The sequence below is a fragment of the Episyrphus balteatus genome, chromosome 1, assembly GCF_945859705.1.
Source record: "Episyrphus balteatus chromosome 1, idEpiBalt1.1, whole genome shotgun sequence".
Classification (NCBI taxonomy): domain Eukaryota; kingdom Metazoa; phylum Arthropoda; class Insecta; order Diptera; family Syrphidae; genus Episyrphus; species Episyrphus balteatus.
In genome coordinates this window covers 39246031-39269535 of record NC_079134.1, presented here as the reverse complement: position 1 = coordinate 39269535, position 23505 = coordinate 39246031, and the positions used below count along the sequence as shown (strand labels likewise).

The window sequence follows — 23505 nt, the reverse complement described above, 5'->3', positions numbered from 1 at the left end:
TGCATGAGACTCGAGCCCACCACTATACGCAAAACAAAACAACAGTCGAAGTAGTACATGTGGTTCTGTTTCAAAAAGACCAAAGCCGATCATCTCTGCCGGAAAAGTTATGGCCATAAATTTTTGGAATGCAAAAGCGATTCTACTGGTCCACACAACACAATATTATTCCAACCTTCTTAATCAGCTGAACGCGAAAATTCATTCACAATTGCGCTTTTCAGCAAGACGTCAGATTCTACTTCGAAGACTTTTAAGGCGTGATCATAATAATCAAGTTCTTTTATTATAAAAGTTTTTAATTTTGAAGGAACCAAAAATCGCCAAATTGAAAACTTAAGGAGCCTAATTTTGATAAATCGGAAATGAGAACTTGAAGGAGCCGGAGAAAACTTGAAGGAGCCGGTTTGGCTATAAATAGCCGGTCCTGCGACACTGTTTAAAGTATGTACTTCTTTTTTTCAATGATAAAGCGTTGATTTCATTTGTATTTGATTTTTTTTAAGAAAAGCTATTTCTTTAAATTTAATTTTGACTACCATTCTTCTACTTTAGACTTTCTTGTCTAAGTCTTCGCCAAAAAGATCAGTGATAGACGATGCAGCTCTAATGGAGTCGTTCAACGACGTATAACAGTTTGGGAAGTCACTTTATGGTTAGAACGGCTAGAATATGTTGACGTTTCAGTTTCTTAATGCCCGTCGTACACTTAGCGTTTAACGCACTCAACGCGAATTTAACAAATTAATTATAAAAAAACGACGCCACTATACGTATACTTTTTAATTAATTCGTTTAGTAGCGATCTCCAACTGTCTAAAACTCTTTGTTTGAATATAATTGAAAGCACCATCAATTAGAATTTAAGGTTTTAAATTTGCGTTGAATGCGTTGAACGCTAGGTGTACGACGGGCATAAGTCTTTTAATGTGATTCAAGAACACAAGGGAAGATACAATAGATCCACCAGTTTGAAGGTGATTTCCAACTAAATGAGGTGCCAAATTGAAGCTGTTTGGTTGCAGTTCGAAGTAACTAAAAGAGAGTTTTGAATGTGACCTTGAAGCATCCTCCGCTATAGTGTCATCATAAGTGTAAATAAAGGAAAGCCTTCTAAGAGTTTTGATAGACCCAACACCAATTTTGAAATGAAATGCAACTAAATTTTGTGAAACATGAAACGAAAAGTTATGAAAGAAATGAAAATTAAATAATTATGTTCTTATACCTCTTTTACATCTTGGGGTCCCTGTGGTGGAGATTGTGGTGGTGTTAAGGCAGCTTGAGGTGGGGATTGTGGCGGTGTTAATTGTGTTAAGATGGTTGCACTATTGAAAATTGATTTGCTGCAATTGTCTCCTTCATAGGGATTTTGTACTTTTGTTACCAAAGATGGATGATGAAAAACTGATTCGAAAGATTCAAAGTCAATCAGTTGCTGGGGTGAAGATGATTTTACTTCAGACCATGGTTCTGTAAATAAATAAAAAAAATTAAAACATTAAAATACAGTAAATAAACAGAATATCAAAAAGTCTATTAAATTAGCATCAATAGATAAAAAAGGATTTGAGTGGGATAAAGTTCAGCTGATCTTTATTATCTACCCGGAAATAATTCCTATTTTATTCTAAAATCTCATCTCGTCATCAACGTCATCTATATCTAATCTATACCAGAAATGCTTTCTATCTGTTATAATTTGATTAATTGTTCGGATTGTTTGATAATAAACATTTTTAGAAGCCATCTTTAGAACGAATTTCTTCTTCAAAGAAGATATCAAAACTAAAAATCTACCTTTGATTGACTATAAAATGATGACAATTTGGTCAAAATTTTAAAACAAAACAATCACATACTCAAAATGTGTATTCAAAAAAGACCTTGCCAACCTTAATTAGACTAAATAAATAATTTATTTATAAAATTGCTTTATTTCAAACAAAAATATTTACCGTTGATAATAATAATAATAATTTCTAGATGTGAATTTACTGATATAGCTGCAGTTGGCAACACAAATTTAAATAGATAAGCTTTTTGCTTGAATCTCACGTTGATTTGGTGTAGTTAAAAGTTTCTCTGCATAAGAATAAATCTCTTTTTTGATAAGACCTTAACTTGAGAAGAAAAAAAAAGATAGGTTACAGATGTGGTGTTTTTTGTTTTTAATCAGGTTACAATTTTTTTTTTTTGTTTTTCAATAAATTAACCTGCCAATCTGGCTTTTTCTGATAAATGAATAATTTTCTATTTACATAAATTACATGTTATTATTAAATTAATCAAATTGAACTTACATTTAATGTTTTAACCTATGTAAAAATAAGCGTTTTGGCTTTTTCGAATTTCACAAGATTGAATTCTTTGAAACTGGTGATTTTTAAGAAAAGTTGTGGAATACTGTTATTCTTTATGCTCAAGCTCATTAAATGTTGAAAAAAGGTACATATTTTGAGATCGGAATTTTGAAACCATCTTTAGAACATCGAAAATTTTGAAAATTTTTGTATGGAGACAAACTGTGAAATCATCAAGGACAAACTACAAAATAAAGAGGGCAGACAAAAATAATTTGTAGGACTCTCCCCAACGAACACAAAATGGAAATCACAGAAACAAGGTTTTGAATGCTTTTAGAAATATCTACGTTTGAGCAATGATATAAATCACTTATAGATATATTCAAAACTGCCGTTCCAAGAAAGGAGATTCTTTCACAAAAAATTTATAAATCTAAGAAGTCATGAGTGGGGCAAAATTTACCACACTCATAGTCGAAAATGACACTTTTTTCCTTTCGTTTTAAAAAACTGGAATTTTTGGTAAAATGAGGAGTTCTGCGAGTATTATTATAGAAGAACAGTTCAGTTTCACTTCTGACGAACTGAAAATAGCGAAATAGAGTTTATGATGAATACATTTTTGCATTTCAAAGCGGATTTCAAAACACGGTGGCTAAAAGTTCAGAGGATCGAGGAAATATTTTTCAAAACCAATAAAAGTTTTTAATTAGTTAAGAAACGTGGTCTTTCAGAAGTAATATTTGAGAATTCTTCCGAACGAACGTAAAACCAAGGGCTTGAGAGATTGTGTACTTGTTGATGTCATCAATTATGGTGGTCAAATAAAATTAAACTTAAGGGCTTTCGGACATATCCAAGCCGTAAAACTACTTAAAGAAAAGAATTACAGGCTACATTGTGCCAAAGTCAGTTATCAAACTTTGTTTGGCATAACATCAAAAAGACTAATTTCAAGGTTAGAGTGTGTTTTTGAGAAATTAGAACACATAGAACTTGAGAAGTATTACTCAATATCAAAGTTGGACTTCGATGGTAGCTCGAGACATAGCTCTTATAAACAAGCTTTTCACGGTCCAGAAGCAGTCGATTCTTCTGTTTTTATCAACAACAAATTTAAAGATATGATAGGAGGTCCATTTAAAACAGAACACGTATCTTTTGGAATGTCTCCATGGTAGGATAAGAATGTTTAAATGCCTTATACATTTAGCATACAAATTATCCATTAAAGAATGGCAAGCTCGTGCCAGTGACAATCGAAATGCTGTTGATTTGTAAGTGCAGATGCATCTTAAGAGTTTTAAGGTACTATTTTTTCTTATTAAATGCGATTATGACAATAAATGGCTTAAATATGTCAGATGTGATGGCAATTGTTTCGGTATTTTAAATTAAATGCTTGTTATTATTAGATGCGAAAAAACAATGCAGCATCAATTTTATTTTAGAGAGAATCAACTGTAGTAGTGAAAAAAAATGCAAACAACAAATGCAACAAATTGTCCAAGATCAAATTATAATAGAAAACAAAATTGTATTTGTTCTCAGAATTGCTTTAGATGGAAAAATTCCACTATACGGGTTGGGCAAAATACCAGTTCAAGCAGTGCAGAAATAATATATATGTTTTATGTATTTTTATTGAATTTGAATATTTCTATATTTGTATGTAAGCCTCTTAATGAATAATTGCATTTAAATACAATTAACAGCTGCAAAAATTTCAATTCAAGTAAACAAAATTCTCAATTAAGTTGTTTTGATATATTACGTACTCTCGTGTAAAAGTATATTATAAACCACTTTGTTGTAAGTTAAAAATGTATCATATTTAAATTTAAATTGTGTAGGAAGGGCTTAACAGCAATAAGATTTGTTTGAATTCAATTTATAACTTTATTTTATTATTATTTTAAATTAAATTAAATAAAATAAGCTTTTTGCATTAACATTTGCCAGATATAAACAAATTTGGAAAGAAGGTGGTTTAGAGCAATGAACCCTGGAAATTGACCCCTTTTTATAAGGAATCTTTTACTTTCAAGTTTCAAACTATATTTAGCTTAGGATACGGAATACCAATAAAAAGCTATGAGAATTCTCATACCAACTTTGCCATATTTTCTAGCACCTATACTTTTTACTAGAGAAGTAAACTCATTGGTTTATAAATTAAAAAGCTTGCTGGTCGATAAGTCGATCCTTGTAATCACTTTGAGAAAAGATATCAAGCCTTTGACCTCTGTTTCTGACAGTTGGTCCTATCATCAAAGAATGTACTTCTAAGAAATTGTTCCTTCGTTTTAACCATAGTAGAAAAGGAGCAAAAAAGTTGAAGGGTGGTGAATATGGCTTGACTTGGCTGTCTTACATATAAATTAAAAAAAAAACTTGCATTTTATAAACGTCCTTGAACCAGTAGAATAGGTTTCGAGCAAATAAACAAATGAATCACAAGCAAAAACAACAAAAAAAATGCCTAACGATCTACTCGCATGGACAAAACAAGTATGTTAATTTCTCAATATTTAACTATAAGCCCCCAACTAAAAGTAAGTACAAGTACGAGATAAAAAAAAAAAACAACAACCCAGAACATTTTGAATTTTTAATGAAGCAGGTGTGACTGAGTCTTGATAAACAAATTATAATAAAAAAAAAAATCATTTAAGTTGCTATGCTAACTCTATATAGGGTTGCAGAAAAATATAACTTATCAATAAAAACGGGGTTGAAAAAAATCTATTGACTTAAAGTTGATTTGTTTCCAATAACAAGGAAAAATTAAATTTCAAAAAGTGGAACGTGTTGATATTTTTGTTGTTGTTATTGTTTCTGTTTTGTGTTAAACAGATCGGGGTTATTTTCCTTTCAGATTGATATTTTCTTTATTTCAATAACAATGTATTGGTTATTCAAATGATAACCTTTTCGACTTTCAGTTCATATAAATGATTGAAGTAGAACATGAGTTCTTTTTTTTCTGTTTCTCAGTAAGAGCGATAGCTTATGGGGTAACACTAGAAACGTAATGAATCACAAATCTCAACTCAATATTGTGTTGATGAAATTGATTTCCTCATGCCATATAGAATGTAGAGTAACAAAACAAAAATTATGACAATGACGAAAGTATAGCAATTATTTGACAATACTGAGGGATTTTGTCGTTTTGATCTTTGATTTTTGTTTTTTTTTTGTGAAATTTATTTTTGCCACCTTTTAGCCTCAATATCGACATTCCCTTAACACATGATCAAACACTTTCGAAAAGTCGATATCATGACGAAAAAACTGCCACAAAATTTTTAATTTAAAATTAATTTAATCTTTTTAATCTAAGATTTTTACGCAATAAAATCTACATGTAATGTGGACTAAGGACTTATTCACTGAGTCCCCTGATGGACGAACTCTGCTTTTGTGCTTTAGGTAGGTATCTGATCAGGGCAGGTTCAGACCAACAATATCTCAGGACCAAAACAATCAGTAATTTTGTCTTTCTTGGACCACACCTATTTTGGATCAATCGGACATTTTACATTGAAAACCTTCGATTGAAACAAATTAGATGCTGGCGATACTCGATTGTGTCGAACACACGCGATTGTATCGAGTTACGTGCTGTTGTCACAGCTCTAAATTTGCTTTCCTGAGCGGGTACTCTTTCTACCACCATTTCTACCTACCTATCTACCGTGAACGAATGTTCGCAATTCGGCTATGTCATCCATCATTAATATAACTTCAAAAATATTAAAAAGATTGGAATTAAATTATTGTAAAGAAATATGAAATAATCATGTTCCCATTGAAAAGGACCTTGATCAGTATTGTCACAACTTAAAATGTACATATTTAAAAGCAATATTCATAAACGTATTAAAATAAGTGCATTACGCTATGCACATTTTACACAACAGTGTTGCCTGTTTGATTGAATTCAGTTTTTACGGTTTGGACTGAAAGAAAAATTTGAACCCAGCCGACTGTTTTATTTTACAGATTTTTTTTTTAAATAAGATTTCGGAGAGAAGCTTACATTAAATTCGATCTGAAAATTTAGCTCTACATAGAAAGTACCTACTAGTGGAGTAACTAAAGCTCAAAAATTGGCAATATTAGGGAACCCGGCCGAACAGCTTAGATTTTGATGATCTTTTTTTTCAAACGTCGGTAATTAAAAATACTTAAAAGTCTATATCTAGATTAAAAATTATCGGTGTTGCCGTTTTGATTTTTTAAATTTAATTGAAGATTTTTGTGAACAAAAAATTATTTTTCAAAAATTTTTCTTAAATTTCATAAATTAATTGATGTCAAAAGATTGTCTAGGAAATTCAAGGACAATCTTCCATCGTTCAAGCGATAGATGCAATTTTCTTATTAATTGACTTCAAACACAAAAAAAAATATTTGAACACAACGTCAACACCTACAGTATTTTAATATACATTTTTAAAAAGCTAGAAGCCTAGTCATATTAGTTAAATTAAAATTAAGTTAATTGAATGAAGGGCTTTTGAAAGAATGGTAACTGAAATCAGATTTTTGTTCTTTTTAAATTTTTTTCGTAATAATAAAATGCATTTATTTTCAAATTTTTTGGCCGCATTTATTATGATTTGAAATTATAAAAGGGCATGTCAATATGTATTACGGTTTACGAAAAAAATTAAAAAGTATTTCATTTTCGAAGAACTTTTTTTAATAGAAGTTTTGAAAAAAAATTTAACTTATTTTTTTTTTCAAAGTTCAACAACTAAATATAAAATTATTTTTTATTCATTTAATAACCCTTAGTGTTGAAAGTTAAATATCAAAAATTTAGAGTTCTTATTTACCAAAGTCTTTGAGAAAATTAATTATGTCAATGCAAAAATTCAGTTTTTATCAAAAAAAAACCCATTGAAATTGAAGTAATTTTTAATTTTTTGTTTTCAGAAGATATATATTACCTTTTCTGCTTCGAAATTCAACTGATAATATTTATGGCCAAAAATGTTTTAAAAATAAATTCATATTTTATTAGAAAAAGTTTGGAAAAAAGTAATTTAAAATTTTCTAATAACATTTTTTTTTAGTTCAGAGTTTGAGGACCATTTTTTCAAAAACTCTTAATTAAATTTAGTGGATTTTAATTTAAGAGATAGGAATGAGCTTCTGGCTTTTTAAAAATGTATTTTAAAATATTGTAGGTGTTGCCGTTGTTTTCAAAATATTTTTTTTTGTGTTTGGAAGATTGTCCCTTACTCCATTATAATTTTGTTCCTTAAATTATCTAAAGAATCTTTTGCTATCATTTGTTCAAAAAAAATTTAATTTTAATTTAAAAAAACAAGACGGCAACATCGGCAATTTTAAATCGGCCGGGTTACCTAATAATTTGCTTTAGTTACTCTACTATAATTTTGTTTTCAAAAAAAAAAATAAGATGTTGTTTTTACTGGAAATTTTTTACAAAAATGTTTAACTGTTTGTTTGACTGAATTCGGATAGAAAAAATCCAGTAAAAAAATTATTTTGACAAGACTTTTGAAACATTGGCACCGCAACAGTAACAAAATAAAACTACCGACTAAATTAAAGTTGATAGATTTGTTCAAAGAATAGTACAGGTCCAGAGAACCAAAACCACTTTTTGTTCTTTTCAGTTTTTGTAGAATCAAATCAAAGATGTCGGTTGTAAAGATGTGTAAGTGACAAAATTTTCCAAATTTTAAAGATCATAAAATTTCAGAATGAATCAAAATTGTCTTTTTTTTGTATTTTATGGAAAAGACAAAAAATAAGAAAAAAATTAAATTCTCTGGACTAAAGAGGCTTTACTGTATATATAACCCAATAATAATGTACAAGGACATCAAATAGTTAAAGTACGCGTGTTAACATTTCTATTAATAGAGTCTAATTTATATTTTGACCATTTTAAAAACAAGCAATTAACTGGGTTATCTATTAAAAACAACTTAATAGACATCAATTTAAAATAAATTTACATTGTAAGTAGAGTGCATAAGATAAGAAAAATCTATCAGTCAAATCATTTGGCCCTTTTTGTTGCCAAACAAAAGAATATTCTGAAATTTTATGTTTGCGCCACTGTGATTTCAAGTTTAAAAATAAATCTTTCAAAAGTATTAACATTTTTTTTTGGGGATAGTAATTAAAATAATAATGAAACTTGTTTCCGAATTTCATAATGTTTTTTGTCAAATTTATTTTCAATTTGGGCGCCATAAATGAGAAAGCAAATAATGATAAAGTTTCTTTCCATGACATAAAATTGAAATGTGTTTTTGTTTGAGGGGTGCCAAATAAATAAATTATTGAACTCTTTCTGTACGATCGAGAAAGTTTGAAAAAATGTTTTTTTTTGTTTTGTTTGTTTGTATTTAAATTCGATCAATAAATTCATTGACCCTAATATTGGAACACAAACAGTTTAATTGTTGTTTTTTATAGAGCTTGACCTTTGATGGATAACTTTTATTTTTATTCATAAACATCTTGAAAAAAAAAAATAACAAAATAATTAAGTTAATAGAAGAATTTAAAGACGTTCGATAGTATTGATTAACCAGTACAAAAAGGAAGGGATTTTGAAAAGTTTGATTGAATCTCAAAAATGCACGAATGCAATTAAATTGGATTAGAAAAGTTTTCTAATCTTTATAAAAAAAAATATTTAAAAATAAAAATAACAAAACATTGTAAATAATCATAATTATTTTTGTCTACTTTTGTTTTAAGAGCTTAATATGGTAGCTTTGCAAAAAGATAAGATATATCTTGCTTTAGCCTTGACTTAGAGTGAGTGATAGACCTCATTTTAGGTGTGAAAGTTAATTATAAATTCGAACTTTTTTCTCACCTTTTTTTCTCAGCTAATGATATATATTTTTTATTTACGTTAATCACGTTTTTTTTTTTTAATTTACGATATTTTGATATTTAATAAGATATACTTATTTTTTTATAATAATGTAAATAATTTGTTTTGCGTCACTGCAGCATGCATGTCTAGTTAGTCTGATCATTGTATTTATTTTAAAAGTATACCCACATTATTTTAAAAATACGTGCCCGGCAAAATAAATATAAATAAATTATAAATCTTCTATTCGATTTTATCGCGCTATAATCTTTGTAAAGATAGAAGCTATACATCTGCGAAGAATCAACACAGTTAATTAAATATTTGTGAATAATAAATAAAATTGAAATAAGAAGATTGTAACTGTCTGAAAACTGTTTTCTGAAGTTCGTGTAGTCTATTGTGTCTACTTCCGAGAAAAAAATTTAAATAACATTGGCAACTATAACTAACGAGTTTTTTTTACAAGAATAAAAATCAGAAGTGTTTTTGCATCAAATCGTGACAGCGAACTTGATTACTTGATTGCTAACACCTACGCATTCATTAACTCTATTTCTTCGATAGGAAATACAAAATTGACTTCGAATTTGCTTTCAAAGAATTATAAAAAAAATCTAAACGTGATTTAAATTCAATAAATGACAACTTTGGTGTCACCAAGACAAGTAGGATAGAATTTTTCGTCTGTGGGCTTAAATAACTATTTAAACATTTTCAAATATGCACTATTTGGATCGGACATTAGCAGTGGTAAAACTGGATTAGACAATTTAAAGTTTATGTCGATCTTTCCACACGAGTAAACCAAAGTTATGTTGTACTTACGTACAAGTGGGAAGTGTAGTAACACATAGCACTTTTAGATACCAACAACAATGTGGAAAAACTTATTTTTTTTTTTTTGTTCGTAATGAGTAATGACCAAAGGTGTAACGAAATACAATTAGTTTTGATAATTTAACCGAAGGCAAGAAATATTTTGTGCACAAAACTTGTGTTGTATTCAAGAGATTAGTAGGTGAAGGTAAATTTGAAGTTGTTTTACAACATTTTTTGTAGATTGTAGACTTCTTACTCTATTTAATAGGAGAGAGAGAAGTTTAACTTGTAGCAAAAAAAAAAAAAATTTTATGAACCTACCATACAAGATTTATTACATTGCATTGGTGAAATATAGGAAATTGGAAACCAGCACTGAATTTTGCGCTATATACACTCCTTTTCATCAGAATAGGTAAACAACTTTTCAAATGTTCATTAATCATTTGTCCCCAATGGTGGTGCGTGACCTAACAAGATTTTATTGTTTTTTGATTGTTTAAGATGTTAGGAAAAGTAACGGCTAAAATTTTTTCAAAATGGACCATAACTTTCCCATTGTTTTTATGGTAAAGTATTTTTTGAGAAAAAATTAACTTATTTTTTTCTTCATCAGAATAGGTACACCCTTGATATGTATCTTTAATGTTTTTGTGGGTTTCGAGCAAATCTACCATTAAAACAAGTAACTGGACTTTCCTAAGTGTAATTTAATAATCATACTACCATTTTGAAAAACATGGGTGGATTAAAATCGCTAAATTTTGGCGAAAACACCTTAAAAAATAAAACAAAAAATTAAGGTTCCACCAGTACTGGTTTGGTTAAAAAAAATTACGATTTGTTAATATGCTCTATCCAGACTTCAGATACAAACATTCTAGGGGTAAAAAAATGAATGGTGGTAAAAAAAATGCAAAAAAAACACTCTTTAAACGAGTAAATTTTTACATGTGCTACCAGTTTTGGTGGATTAACGACAAGAATAAAAGTGAAAAACAGTTGTTGTTTGCAATTTTAGGACAGTAAATAGAATGGTCATTAGTCCCAATCTTCTAAAATGGCTGAATTTTGAAAAGACACAATTACTAAACCAAGAACAGAATTGTATGCGTTTAAGGTTTTTGAAATCCCTTACCACATGAAAAGTTGAGTGGTATTTTTTGTTATTTTGGATCAACGAAGATATAATTTATTATGTGGCCTTGGTGAGTTAAACTATGAAATTAACATTCTGCGAAAGGAGAAATCATTTTGAGACCAACTTCATTGTCAAAAAGAAGTGTTAAGGCATGGAAGAAAGTAATCTACTACGATAATACAATGAATGAATGAATTTCAAACATGAAGAATAGTCACAAAATTATTTGTAAATGAATATTCAAGAAACTTTTCCTTAATTCTCTAGTGTTTGTGAACCAATATACTGAATTTTTCAACAGGACCACGCCTCCTACCACAAAAAATGGTCTGTAAATTATTGGGAGGAAGTGCAAATTTAGGAACTACTTCAGTATCTGCCATAGAAAGCAACCCTGAACCTTGTTGAACATGTTTGGAAATGGCTAGTCCGTACTGATAAAATTTGTGATAGTCGATTTTAAGACAAAAATATTTCCTAACCCACCATTCAACAATTTAGGGATGAGATTAAAATAGATTGCGAAAAGAGATTTAACAATGCAATTTCTGGACAGTTTTGTTATTTTTTAAGGAGTAAAAACGCCACTATACAAAAAATAAAATAATTAAAATACATTTTTAAGAAGAACTTGGTTTAAATTCATTTAATTGACCACTTTTTTTTTGCTGATTCTGCTAACATTTTAAACAATGACTTGACATCAAAAAATCTTCATTTTTCCTACACTGTAAGGAAAAAAAGAATACTGAACATTTGAAAAGTTGTGTGCCTATTTTGATGAAAAGGAGTGTATATTTATATATTTTTATATCTGTTTTTAGGAATTTGTCAATACCCTTTTGAACGGAAGCCAAAAGTCGTACAACAAATTGGGTAATACATTGTTGGTAATTTTCTCTAATTTTATTAAACAACTTTTTTTGATATTTTAAATCACATTTAATAGTTGGCGTAAGGAATTTTGTTGGGCCATTTCAGATTCGTTTTCAGAATCTCAAAAAAAAAAAAAAATAGATCAAATTTTCAATATAAGGTGAGTATTCCACAGTTCATTAATTAAAATAAATACTGAAAACTTTAAGCTTTCTGGTGCAAGCAATTGCAATTGAATTCTTGTTGATATTTCTATTCTCCTATATTAATCAACCATAAATTATGAAAAAAAAACTACAAACTAACGAATTTTACACGGTTTGAATTCTTTGATAAAGATAAGAATTGTGTAAAATCATTTTTTTTTTAAATTCATTTGGATTTCATTACAAATTTAAAAAAAAATTAATGCAAATAAAATAATAACACTTGTCAGCAAAATTGCACCTTTTTATGTTTTATGGAGCTTCTTAATTGTTTTTTTCTGCACTCAGTTTTTTTCTTGCAGCTCTAGTTTGGGTTAAACAGGTACTAAGAAAATGCTTAAAATATAGCAAAAAATCAATTATTGAATATATCAAATATATTGAATCATCTCAAAAACGCAAGCTGATAGAAAAAAAATCTAATTTCGGATTCAAGTCAGCACCCAAAACATCTAGAAAAATATTGCTTTGTTTTGTTTCAGCAAAACCACATATAAGCTAGGGAAATGCTTAAAAAGTACATAGCAAAAAATCGATTATCGAAATTTTATAACGAAAGTATCTCGAAACCGCGAGCTGATAGAACATTTTTGACTTCGAATTCAAGTTCAGCGCCCCAAAAAAAAAATCGGAAAAGTTCATCAAACTCAATAAAACAAAATCCTTCTTGCCCAATGAAATAATTGCAAATTAAAAATTTTTAAAATAAAAAAAAAAAATTTACGTAAACCGAACATTTTCTTACAAAAAAACGTTATGGCATTAAATAAAATTCAATGCAAAATGTGTCGGTACATAATTTTTATTTCAAAAGCAAACTTCTTAGTCTATATTTTTACAACCCTGATATAGATCGTTGAACCCTAAGTTACAAAATTTTGCAAATTCATTAAAGAAAAAAAAAAAAAATACTTAAATACAAGTTCCAGAACAAATCATTTTTATCAAAAAACAAAACCGAATTCCATGGATCAACATAGAGCATTATGATTTTTCAAAGGAAAATTAAAATCTCTCAAAAAATTCTCACAAGTTTAACGAAGAAAAATAATTTTGAGGGTATAATCATTGTATATATATTCTTATAGTACTCTCATGAAGTAGAATTTTCTGTTTTGCGTCGCCACCGCTGGGACCGCTAGTTTATTTTATGTTTGAACCTTATGCAGAAAATTGAAGTGCAGATCTACCAAAAGATGTCGCTAAAGTATTTTCATGGATTGATAGTACTATAGAAATATATATACAATGGTATAATCTTACAGAATCTCAGCAATAACATATCACGGTGTGACACTCAAAATATATGCAGGCGTAGACCAATCTCTTTTTGTAACATTGATATTAAGCCAAACCTGTTAATAACTATGTCAAACATCACAGGACAACTCGTTATGGACAGTCTATCAAAGAACTATCACAGGGAACATTTAGTCAATTCTTTTGAAACCATTAAAAAATAAGTAAAACAACAACCACCAAAAGGTGTGTTTTTCCAAAAGAAACTCATTCAAATAAATTGATCTCAAAATTAATTTGTTCCAATCAAAACTTGTGATAATATGTGCTGTGATTTGCTGAGTTGATCTGCAATTTCAGACACTGTCTTAATGGTAATTTTAAATTAGTTTCTTTTGCAAAGTGTTAAAATTGACGCATTTTTAAATGATTTACATTTTTACCGACTTCCAAAAAGTAGGAGGTATTCAATTCGCCTGTATTTTTTTTTTATGTTTGTTACCTCATAACTTTTGACTAGGTGAACCAATTTTGATAATTCTTTTTGTATTGGATAGCTGGTGACTGCAATGTGGTCTCATTTCAATTTCGTTCAGCAATAGGAACTATTAGAAAAACTATAAAACCCAGTTTTAATCCATGGAAGTCGGTTTTGTTTTTTGATAAAAAAGATTATTATAAAAGTTGACAGCTGACATTTGGTTTTCAAATAATACCCTATCGATTAAATACAGCTTAACAAACTATTCAACGTTTCATATTATATAAATCAGCTGAAAATAAAGCACATGCTTAATGCTTACGCTTAATAAATATTTAACACCAAGAAGCCAAAAAAAAAAAAAAACAATTAAAATCTATAAAAAAGACTATAAATGGGTATATCTCCTAAAAGCCTCAGATTAATCCAACGACCATGAGATTAAACAAAGAAAAAAAAAAGAATACCTAACTACCAAAAAAATATCGGTGTTCCCATACCATTTAAATCACCTTATCTCATTGCAAAAAAAAAATAATAATAATCTTCTATCTACTCCGTTTATGACGCTCATTAAAAGATTCCCCAAAATAATACACTCCAAGAGAGATAGTCTGTTACCATCCATGCCATGTGTGAATGTTTTTGTTTTAAATTTTTGTATTTGTTATTATTTCTATGTAGGTAAGTATCTCTTTTTCTCTTGTTTTTCTAAAAATAGAAAACAAAAAACATAGTGTGTACATTCCCCCGGTTTTTTTCCAATATGAAATATTTCAAAAAATTCCTCCAAAAATTGTCAAAAAAAAAACAAAACAAAAACAAACATTAAAAAATGTAATCTAAATGACATCCGCATAGCATTTAGCATATTGAAGAATCACTGAAAAACAAAAAGAAATAACAAATAGCTAAAAAAAAAAAAATACTAACCAAATGTATTCGCTGTCGCATAGGCATTCATTATTGCAGCAGCAAGATACTCGTATTTTTCGGCGCGAGTTAACAAATGCAAACAAACCAAAAAAAAGTTATATCGACAAAAAAAATGGTTTATATCTATTTTATGTATAAAAAAAAAAAAGCTTAAAGAGATAAAAACTTGAGATTTTTCTATTTTTTTGTATAAAAATGTAAACAATTCTATGGCAAATATTAATTAAATATAAATATCAAAAATAAGTCTAAATTATTTATTAAAATTATTTTTGTATTATTATAGAGCAACAAGAAAATAAAATAAAAAAAAAATTATTATTATCTACTCAACTATACAAACAAAAATGCAATTATTTAATTTCTTTGTGTTAACTAGAACCGAATGGCTAACGAATCACAGATTTCTTCAATATTTTTTGTATTTTTTTTTTTTTTATTTTGTTTTTAGTTTAATGGAAGGTTTTGAGATTTTTTTTTTTGTTTTATAAATTTAAATCTACCTGTTGAACTATTGTTTTTCTTTTTTTATTGAATGTTTATACGATATATTTTATATAAAAAGATTAATAGAAAAAAAATTGCATGCACAATAAAATTAAAGATAAAAGTAAAAAAAAAAAAATAAGAAAAATTAAATATTTATATATATATTTTTTTTATTGTTCTTCTTGACGTAAGTTAAAAAAAAAAAAGTGTTATAGAAAAAAATATGTAACAAAAAAAAAAATATTAAAAAATATTTATGAATGGAAAAAAAAAGAGTTTGAGATACAAAAAAAATAAAACGAAAGACGCGCTTGCTGCTGCAATTTGTATTGAGACTCCTTGTTGTTGTTGGGAGATTTAACGTCTCTTCACCAATTTTTGTGAATTGAACACAATTTCACGGTTCCATGTGTAACGATATCCGCAGTGAGGTATCATGCTCACGGTTGAGCGCTTATTAGATTTGAATTATTCTTTACATGTAACAACCAGGACGAGTGGATGTTGCCAAAATTTATAACGAAACTTTATATTTCTTCCTGTTTTTTTTTTTTTTTTTGAATTTTAGTGAAATTACAAAATATTATCACTTCGAGTGTTTTTTATTTTGTTGATATTGATAAAATCCAAGAGTTAAAACCACAAATAATATATCTTATTGAAGTTCATTCAATTTGCTTAAGGGGTTTTTTGTATCTTATAGACAAGACAAGATTGAAAAAAAAAAGATCGAAACGAAATTTTTTTAATGCGTCGTTTTGTATAGCACGGCCGATTGAAAGTTTCAAACTGTTTTACTTTATACAAGTTTTTCGCTCTTTAGGTTGATCATGATGATGATGATTGTTAATGTTAATTATATTGTTGTTCCACACACAACACCATACTGCTGCTGGTTAAAAGGTGTTGGTATTGGTTTTTTTTTTGAAAGTAGTGTTGCCACTTGAAATTTTGTTATTTTCTTTTTTTTTTTTTTTTAATTCATTCTTAATGACAGGGCTTGCAACTCAGGTTTGCTTAGTTTTATTTTGTTGTTGTTGTATTTCTTAATGTTACTATTATTATCAGGAAAGACATGTTATTTGGTTTAGAAAAAAATTCTGGTTCAAATTGGAAGGCAGGTGCTTATAGGAGTGACTGGGAGTTAAACTAATAATTGAATGCTCATTACGGTTAATTTATTTTATAACCTATTTAGTTGTATCTGTCCAATGTTTTTGTTTGTCAAAAGAGAAAATGTATTTTATATATTTTTGCACAAAATTTTTTTAACTTTAATATTATTTGTGAGCGAACGGAAATATTGAAATCCAATTTCAACTGATCCAATATAAATAATATAAATTGAATTGAATGCTAAAAGTTAAACATAGTAAAAAAAAAAGAGTTCAATGCAAATAACGAATTATTATATTGAAAATTATAAGTGTTTGCCTTTTTACCGACTTCCAAAAAGGAGGATTTTTTTTCTTTATGTTTGATAATTCTTTTTGTATTGGAAAGCTGGTGGCTGCAATGAGGTCCCATTTCAATCGTTCAGTTATAGCCATAGGAACTATTAGAAAAACCACAAAACCCACTTTTGATCCATGGAAGTCGGTTTTGTTTTTTGATAAAAAAAGATTGTTATCTATACATTTGTATCAATTTTTGATAAAATTTCGCGTTATTTATTATACAATCCATAGAGTCTCCTTGATACACAAGGTCCTTTTAGCCATAAGAAAAATTATGCATCAACGTTATCGTTGCTTAATATTTTTTTTTTTTTGTCGATTAGAAATTATTGTGGGTGTTGGTAAAATGTTTTGAAATCTTTTTGTCTTCGAGAAACGTTAGTTTAAAATAAACCTCATTCTTTCATATGAAATGTATGGAAATATGTATTTTTTGTATTATTTTTATATTGTTGAGTACATTTAAATAAGGCGAAAAAAGAGTAAAACTCGGAATGAATGCTAATTAAAATTTTTGACTGCCCAAAATCTTCGTCTTGGTATTATATAACTAACCTCAAAAGTCTAGAAATATATCATGTCCGCAACAAAACAAAAATAGACATATAATACATGATTTTAAGGTATTTCTTTAATGCTGATTCCAGGCAATCTGACGCCTCTCAACAAAAAAAAAAAAATAATACCTCTTTCTTTTTTGTCATTTCATATTAACTAAACAGTGGCAAACAGTAGCAAAAACAGCAAGAATTGTGTTTTTTGAAAGAAGAGGAAATTTAAGGATATGGAGAGTGTAAAAATTCCGCAACACTCGAAAACTATGGTCTTGCTACCATAGTTTTCGAGTGTTGCGGAATTTTTACAATTGGTAACAACTGAAGGTTGTCATTATCCTTCAAAACCTGCTGCACTTGAAAATTTTAAATATATTCATCCTTTTAGAGTATATAAGCAAATTTCATTTTAACCTACCAAAATTAATCACATTTGGCTTATTAAGGTACGTTTGCGAGAGCTCTTTACAGATTTCTAACAATTGAATATTTGCCCACTTGTATTCAGAACTAAGCAATATAAGACGTGTTTTTTCTAATACTCAGCAGTATAGCTACTCATTTTTTATTTTATTCGAAAAAATAAAAACAGCACAAATACTTGTGTAATTTGTTTTTATTTTGCTAATAAATTAAAAACTGAGTAGTAGCTACTGAGTATATAAGAAAGAACGAGACTAATAACTATATTAGATTTTCTATATTTGTGACCCTATGGGTTCCATGATGTTATTAAATTTATTTGTAAAACAAGAATGTTTGAGTCAAATACATTTATATATGACAAGCAAAACAATAAAAATAAAAAATTCACCAAACCTTGGACCACAAGTGAAAAAATCTAAAAAAAATTATGCACAACAGAATAAAAACGTCATACTCAAAATTATGTGTACCTATGTACATTTTGGATTTCGACGTTGAAATCTATGTACCTAAGTTTGTTTAGCTATCTGTAACTCATCACTGCTAAAAAACGTGTCTAGTTAGAAACATTTCTGACGAAATTAATTCTAAAAATTTCTCATACTCTATTTGTATGAATAAAATCAAGGAATCTTTTCTTAATTAACTTTATCTCGAAAGCGAAGCAATATAAGAGAGATAGAAATATGTTTTAAGAGACGTTATTTCAAGTGCAACAACAAATATAGTAATAAACTTGTGACTTTCTAAAAACTAAACAAAAGCAATTTTTAGAACAAATCATTTTCTGAATGTGAGGTAAATGAATGAAATTTTCCCAACTAAATTGAATTTTATTTTTGACACTTCATTTTAAGTCATACAAAAAATCTGAATATTGTTATTATCAAAAAACCTGATTGCAATTACGCCTTGTACAATTTTTTCAAACAAATAAATTTGAAAATTAAAGAAAAAAAGCCTTGAATGCTTTCCAAACGGAATGTGTATATGTAGCTCATTGTAAGCGTGTTCATGAAATGGTACATCAGCGATTAATTTCGAATGTTCACAAGTTGAGATGTGTTTTTTTTTTGTTCATTTCACTAGGAGTATGTACCAAACTACCATGCTTTATACTCGAATAGCGCACAGTGGTGCTTTTTGGAGTAAAAAAAAATTTTTGCACGGCCATTTCTTGGCGAAAAGTTATGGTACACTGAAGTATATAAGTATGGGAAATACAAAAAAGATGCCAACTTTTTTATTCAAAATCGTGCTCTATAATGGTGCCTCCAAAATGGCGAGCAGATTATGGTTTAAATAGAATTTTTTTTTTAGGTCAAAAATATCAAAAAGTTGTTCGACCTTGTTCAACTAAAGTAAATATTAACGTAGTTTTGATTTGCATTCTCTTATTTTTTTTGGCATTTTCATATTTATCACAATTAAATAACAATAAAAATAAGTTTTTAATATTTGCGATGTATGCAATTTTTGAAGAATTCAATAAAATGATTGCATTCATTGAATTCAGATTACGAATGCGACTTCAAATTTGCAGTCACCCATCATTTCAACGTTTTAGCCTGGTACGCAGATCTGAGCTAAATTATAGCTCCCAGACAAATTATTGATAAGATGCTCAGATTAATTTTAGCTCAGCTAACTCATTTCGAAAATTTGTATGGGAGCTAAAATTTATCTCGATCTGCGTACCAGATCGAAATCAAAATTCTTTTCGATGCTATTGAAAAACAGCCCAGGGTACGACACATACAAATACTAAAGAACGGTCAGAATTCTTTCAACGTTTCATTAAAAAATTAAATAAAAAAAAAAAAATAAAATTCTTTTATGTTTTTCTTTTAAAGTGATATAAGATCATATAAAGTGGGAACACTTTGTCTGAAATTACTGTCAACAACAAGTTGTCGTCGGGTACATATTTTTTATAAAGAAAAAAAAAACGTATGAATTTTAAATTTTAGATAGAGTAGAGAGAGTGTGTAAATGTTAAACAACAAAATGCTCATTCTGGTCTTGTCGGTTGTTATAGAGACAAACAAAACAGATTCAGATTCATAACTGATCAAGATCAAATAATCGAGAAGAAAAGACAAGAAAAAAAAATCAAAATCATCGATAAAGTGAGGAAGAACAAAAAAAAAAAAAAGCATCCAGAGATTTCTGACCAGTTGTTGTTGTTAGTATTTCTAAATGATTGTTTTTTTTTTTTTTCTTGTATAGAATGTTAACAGACTCTGATTGTATTAGGCACATCACAACCTGAATTCGAAATTTAATAAAATAAAAAAAATATATATACAAATACACACAGATACTGATACACCTAATATCATTTAAGTTCTTGTTGTTGTTTTTGTATATTTTTCTTTATGATTTTATATTAGTTTTATTTTATTTTGATTTTATTTAATTTGTCTTCTTCTGTTTATTGTCCTCTTTATTTCTTATCACACACAAAAAAATTGAGTGACAACAAGACAGCGCGAGATTTGTATTTCTTATTGAGATCATTTACTTATACAACTTTAATATTCAAAGACTGTAACTCTAAAATAATAGCGTGTAATTAGGATGCAGGAAGTTTTTTTTTTTTTTGTATTTTCATTTGTACATTTTGATTGATTTATAATTTTGTTTTTTATAATTGTTCAATAGAATAATATAGTTGTATTACTTGATTGTCAAGAATTTATAATATTTTTGCTTTTTTACATGCAAAACTAGTTGACGCCCTTGATATGTGCATAGGCAATTTGTTTCTAAATAAAAAAGCATAAATTATAAATATTCAGAAGTAAAATATAGAAACAACATGAACTAGAGCACCTTGAACCTATTTACTTTGCTAAACACTTTAAATAAAAATGTAGTAATGAAAGTTCGAGATCATTGTAAAATTTTTTTTAGAATTTTTTTATAGATGATTTTTGCAGGTTGAACAAGTGCAAAGGGTGTTTTTTTTTAATTTGTATTGAAAACAAATATGAAATATAACAAGATTCATAAGAATCTTCACGTCACGTCTTTTGAAACGTGACCTTTATGGGATTAAAAAAAAAAAAAAAAATTGTATTTGCAAAACCAAAATATTTGGAAATTTTAAGTGTTCCCAGTACGAACACACAGTGGTGCCTTTCATGTTTTAAGACGCCAAAACATGTTCTATAAATAAACCAAATTCGTCGTTTTTGTAAACTAAAGAAAAAAAAAACTTTAACAATTAACCCTTTTTACTCTTATTTTGGGTTGGGGTCGAAATTCTGTATGGGCCAAAATTCGGATTTCAAAATTCTGTATTCCAAAATTCTGTATTCTAAAATTCTGTAAATTCAAAATTCTGTATTTTTAAATTCTGTAAATTTAAAATTCTGTATTCTGAAATTCTTTTAAAAACAAAATTCTAGATTTCAAAATTCTGTATTCCAAAATTCTGTATTCTAAAATTCTGTAAATTCAAAATTCTGTATTTTTAAATTCTGTAAATTTAAAATTCTGTATTCTGAAATTCTTTTAAAAACAAAATTCTAGATTTCAAAATTCTGTAAATGATAAAAGCACTTTTGAGCACTTTTTTTCATTATCAAAACAACTTTTCTTTTATCATTTACAGAACATTGGAATACAGATCTTTGGTACGGCTCTTATACACTGTTATACTTAATTTGTTAATTGAATATAAATTGTTCAACAGGCAAGATAAAAATGTATAAGTTTGGAATATACAGAATTCCAAAAAGCAGAATATTGGATTTGCAGAATTTTGAAAACAGAATTTTGGATTTACAGAATTTTGAAATACAGAATAATAGAAAAGCAGAATAATGGAATACAGAATTATGTTCATACAGAATATTTCATTCAAATACAGAATTTTGGTCATACAGAATTTTGGAATGTAGAATAACGACCCGTTTCCTCTTATTTTTTTAGTGTACTTATTCCATAAAACGACCTTGATAATTCCAAAAATATTCCATCAGACTATCCCACCTGTATTTTTACAAAAACAAACAAACAATAACGTGAAAAACATGTGAGCTGCTGTTGTATTATAGAAAGTTGTTAGTTTCATGCCACAAATTATTTGATCAAGTGTAGTTATTTTTTTATTTGAACAACAATAAAAACAAACATAGAAACAAAAAAAAAAACTTTATAAAGATGTAGCCATGCCAAATGGTGATATTTTTTTTTATCTCAAAGTGTAACACTGATTTCGATGATTTTTCACTATTTTTTTTTTTCGATTTGCGTTTAAGCGTTAAAAGATATTTGCTCTACAGAAATAGAATCTTTTGGTAAATATTTTTGCAGCAGTAAAAACAAAGCAGGTTGTATATTTTATTTTCATGAATACAAGCTGTTAAAATATAGTTACGTAACTTGTTCAAAAATAAGTTTACCTGTACCTACGTAAAAACGCTGTTAGGTTCTGAAATCAATTTAATTTAATTTTGTTTTTAGAAATTTTGTTTAAAAAAATTTCAAGTCAAATTAAGGTTAAAATTTAAACGTTTTAAGGACGGTTAGGAAATGCAGCTAGCTGAAGATTAAATTTCAAAATTATTTTTAAATCGAAAAGCTTTAAGAAATGTCAGTCTAGTTTTTAACTCAATCCTTCAAAAGTTCAGAGCTCTGAATAAAGAATTAAGGGCCATTTTTTTCACTCGGAGTTGAACAAAACTTGAGAATTTTTAATATAAAAATTCTCAAGTTATGTTCAACTCCGAGTGAAAAAAATGGCCCTAAGTTTTCATCTTTATTTATGTTTTTAGGGGTCAAATCAAATATTTTTCTATGGTGTGTAAGTATGTACACAATATTTAATGGTATTATTGTTTTATAATTGTTTCTATGTTCGTGACCTTTTTTAAATCAAAAATATAATTCTAAGGGCCAATTTATTGAGCCTCCATTAAATTTTGAAATTTATCGCTTTAGTTAACGGCCTCGTTAAACTATTGTCGCCTTTAAGTATACATCATTAAAAATTCATTTAATTCACTCTTCTTTAGTTAAAGTCCTTACTTTTAATGGAAACTTTAAATTTAAAACTCTGTTAAAAATATCCTAGGGATTTTTTATTTTGTTTGAAAAATAATCTGTCAAAAGCTACAATTTTGTCAAATCAAATAGATTTGAATTGGAAGAAAAACCAAAAAACTATGACCCGTAAGTATTTTGCAGCTGAAAACGCCAGAAAATGCAAGAGATTAACGATATACCAGTGGTAACCAAAGAATGCTACAACCTACAATTGAAACCATGAGAAGAAGAAGGAGTTAAGTGAAATTTTTAATTTTTTCCATCGGTGTCAAATAACAACTTAAATTTAAGTGTTATCGGCACTCATCTCGTGTCATTGGTTTAGAAGTAAGCTTTATATCTCTTCTTCTCATGGCTTCAATTGCAATGTTATGTATGTTATGTATGTATTATGCAGCATCTCAAAAATGATTAGTTTTGAAGCGGAGAATATAATCTAGTTGATCTAGTAGGTATTATCTGTGCGAAGTAGACAAGAAATGCATTAATTTCTTTGAATTTTGTTCTTTTTTATGGTACAAATGCATGTGTGTATACCTACAAAAAATTCTAGTCTGGACTTTTTTCATAATTGTGATGTTTTTTTAATAATTCTTTAGCTCATTTGACATTTTTCAAATAAAATAATAATTCAAAT

At 28.0% G+C, this 23505-nt stretch overlaps 1 protein-coding gene across 3 annotated transcripts in view; it reads right to left on the bottom strand.

Moving 5' to 3' along the window:
* LOC129912742 (cyclic AMP-dependent transcription factor ATF-4) overlaps window positions 1-23505 on the bottom strand; it is a 48309-nt gene that overhangs the window by 2734 nt on the left and 22070 nt on the right. For 2 of the 3 annotated variants that reach the window (XM_055991143.1, XM_055991138.1), the window contains exon 4: window positions 1229-1473. In XM_055991143.1, coding sequence (XP_055847118.1) covers window positions 1229-1473 — 245 coding nt within the window. Of the gene's footprint in view, window positions 1-1228; window positions 1474-14884; window positions 15039-23505 lie in introns of those variants that run through there. The other variant, XM_055991150.1, reaches the window with a different exon arrangement.